General features: G+C 34.4%; 1 protein-coding gene across 1 annotated transcript; it reads right to left on the reverse strand.

The window, feature by feature from the left end:
* Nucleotides 1-1832: 1832 nt before the first annotated feature.
* On the reverse strand, nucleotides 1833-2750 carry LOC142845004 (olfactory receptor 4K3-like). The gene has a single exon (XM_075963769.1). The coding sequence runs from the start codon at nucleotides 2748-2750 to the stop codon at nucleotides 1833-1835; it is 918 nt and encodes a 305-aa protein (XP_075819884.1).
* Between the last annotated feature and the right edge of the window lie 313 nt (nucleotides 2751-3063).

The following is a 3063-nucleotide window of genomic DNA, read 5'->3' on the forward strand; positions in this document are numbered from 1 at the left end:
ATCACTGAATTGCTAAAATAAAATTGAAATCATATCCTTAGAAATCACACAGGCAATAAGCACGTATTTTCCAGTCTAATTATAGTTTAGCAAAAAGTTCTCTTTTGTTCTATATAATGGTATGCCTACAGGCAGCTGAAAGTAAGTTGTGTGTAGGTCTCAAATAGCTTGTAAAATGGCAGTGATTTGAAAAATGAGGAAAGGGGGCAGAAAGAATGCATGCATGATCTCTTCAATCATGAGAGGCATTGTGAAATACAATCTAGTGGGCATGGCACAGCCAATGCAGTCATGATTTGAAGCCTGTCTAGTATTGGTCATGCCCAGTTAACTGTCAATAGTCAATTATAGGTCAGAGTGTAGTCGGTGTTCTCACCTCCTTGCTGAACTCTGAGCTCCTGACAATTCTGTTGCAGGCCTGGATATTTTCTTCAGGTGTGCCCCAATGATGAGCTCACCATGGATAGTTCCAAACCAACACACACAGACACAGAGATAGCTCTGGTTAATCCAAGTGGGCCACAGAGAAAAAAAAAGTAATGTTGAAAGGCACTGGTGTGCATGTGAATGTGGAGGTGGGTAATAGAAGTAGGAGAGAAAGTGGGAAATAAGAGGACAGGGAAATTAGACACATGCAATCAGCTTATTGCAGATATTACCAAAGAACAAATTTCAAAAAAGAAAAAATGGTGTCTTTAAATGGTAGATAGTTAAATCTATAAACACACCTGAGATAATACATTAGAAAAAAAGATACGAAAACTTCCCAATATATTTCCCAAAATCTCAAGGTATGTGGAAAAATATGAGCCTTGCTTATTGCTAATCTGATTTCAGGGAATCATGATACAGGTATTTAAATGTTGTTTTTAGTTTATGAATATATATTTAACTTATTCGAATACACATACAGAGTGATTGCAACCATAATTCATGAAATATTAAGACAGGATAGTCAAGAAATTATGACTTAAATCTCTTTTTAGGATTATACTAGATATCAAACTATTGTAAATGTGTATATGTGGAGCTTCATACAGCAAATGACACGCATTATCAAATGGTAGCTAATATTAAGTCTATACACATACATATAAAAGTAAATGTATATGCATATATACATTATATGTAATATTCTAAACATTTTTTACCAAGCTCTTCTACTTACAGAATATAGAGTAAAATCAAGTTCATAAAAGTAATTGTGAACTGAGGGAATTGTATTCTAATATCATGAACACTGTTGTTTCAATTGTTGTAAAAATAAAGGGGAAAATTATGATTTCATTCGAATAGGTACAAATTGGAAAATGGCAGAGATCATGTCAATGTGAGGCAACTAGCATTAGAATTTGTAAATCATTTTGATCTCTAAGAGGATGCAAAGCTTGAAAATATCTTCAGTATTTTCTATAGTGAAGTTAAAATTAGGATTGGAAGACAATGACATATTTTTAAATTATAATTCTGATAGGTAATTCAATGGGAACTTTGTACATAATAGTCTATCTAAAGTGATATGCACAGTCTTGCGACAATCGTAATGATTAGAAATGATGGTGATTATTATTTTCATAACATTATCTACATCTTCTACTCTTCAGACACAAAGATGTATATGATGCAGTTATTATTCTTTCTAAGTGGTAACAACCTAAGTATTAGACTTTTGAATGTACTTTCATAATAGTTATTTTAAAAACCATATGTTCATGAACTAATACCATGAGGAAATTACTTATATATGCAATTTCATGGTCAAATACAGCTAAAATAGTATGCATACAATACGTTTTTTAATTAGAAAAGTAGTCTAAAAATTATACCCCAATTTACTTGTGATCTTTGAGTTTTTTAATGGCATTTTTAATATCTTTATTTCTTAATGTATAGATTGCTGGATTCAGGAGAGGTGTGATAACTGTATAAAACACAGCAAGAAACTTATCCACCCACATGATGCTGACAGGCCACAGATAGATGAAAATACAGGGTCCAAAGAATAGCACAACCACTATGATATGGGAGGTGCAGGTAGAGAGTGCCTTTGATGAAATATCTTTGGAGTGAAGCTGAACAGTTAGTAGAATGTAAGTGTAAGATATCAGCAACAGAATGAAGCAAGTTGTTGCTAAAACACCACTGTCAGCGTTTATCACGATTCCCAGAGTATCAGTATTGATGCAGGCTAATTTCATCACCAAAGGAATATCACAGAAAAAGCTGTCTATCACTCTAGGTCCACAGAAAGGTAACTCCAAAATCAGAATCAGTTGACTCATGGCATGCACGAATCCAATGATCCATGATATCAAAACAAGCCAGATGCACTTCTGTCTGTCCATGATGCTGGTGTAGTGGAGTGGCCTGCAGATGGCCACATAGCGGTCATAGGCCATTGTTACAAGAAGCACCATCTCACCCCCTCCAAAGAAATGCACGCAGAGGATCTGGCTCATGCAACCTCCAAAGGAAATAGTTTTAATATCTTTTACAAGGTCTGTGATCATTTTGGGGGTAGTAACTGAGGAAAGGCAGAAGTCAACAAATGAGAGATTGGCTAACAGAAAGTACATGGGAGAATGGAGGTGATGATCAGTGATGATTAATATCACCACAAAGAGGTTGCCTACCACAGTCATCAGGTAGAGGATGGAAAATGGCAACAGGAGGAAGATCTGTAGTTCTCTTGAGTTACAAAGTCCCTGAAAAATAAACTCAGACACCACAGTCTGATTAGTTTCTTCCATTTAAATACTGTGCTCTAATGGGTGTTAGAGACAAAGTCTTATAAAGAGTTCCTGAAACAGAAGCAATAACATAATATTCAGAGTTAAGTAAGAAGAAATACAAATATATATTAGCCTGGTATCCAGTCAAATTTTAAAAAAGGAGTCTTGTATTTGTACATTGGTCTAATTAGAAAGGTTTCTAGATGTAGAATGATTGGTTAAAATCTTTGTACATCTAAATGACAATATTTATAGACATGATTTTATCTATATTGTTTAAAAATCACAATTTCACATCTTCTCTTTGAGGTTTTCCAAGCATTAACCTTGT

The sequence above is a fragment of the Microtus pennsylvanicus genome, chromosome 2, assembly GCF_037038515.1.
Source record: "Microtus pennsylvanicus isolate mMicPen1 chromosome 2, mMicPen1.hap1, whole genome shotgun sequence".
Lineage (NCBI taxonomy): Eukaryota > Metazoa > Chordata > Mammalia > Rodentia > Cricetidae > Microtus > Microtus pennsylvanicus.

Coding starts and splice junctions, on each gene's coding strand:
- LOC142845004 (XM_075963769.1), bottom strand. CDS start 2,750: ATGGAAGAAACTAATCAGACTGTGGTGTCTGAGTTTATTTTTCAGGGA.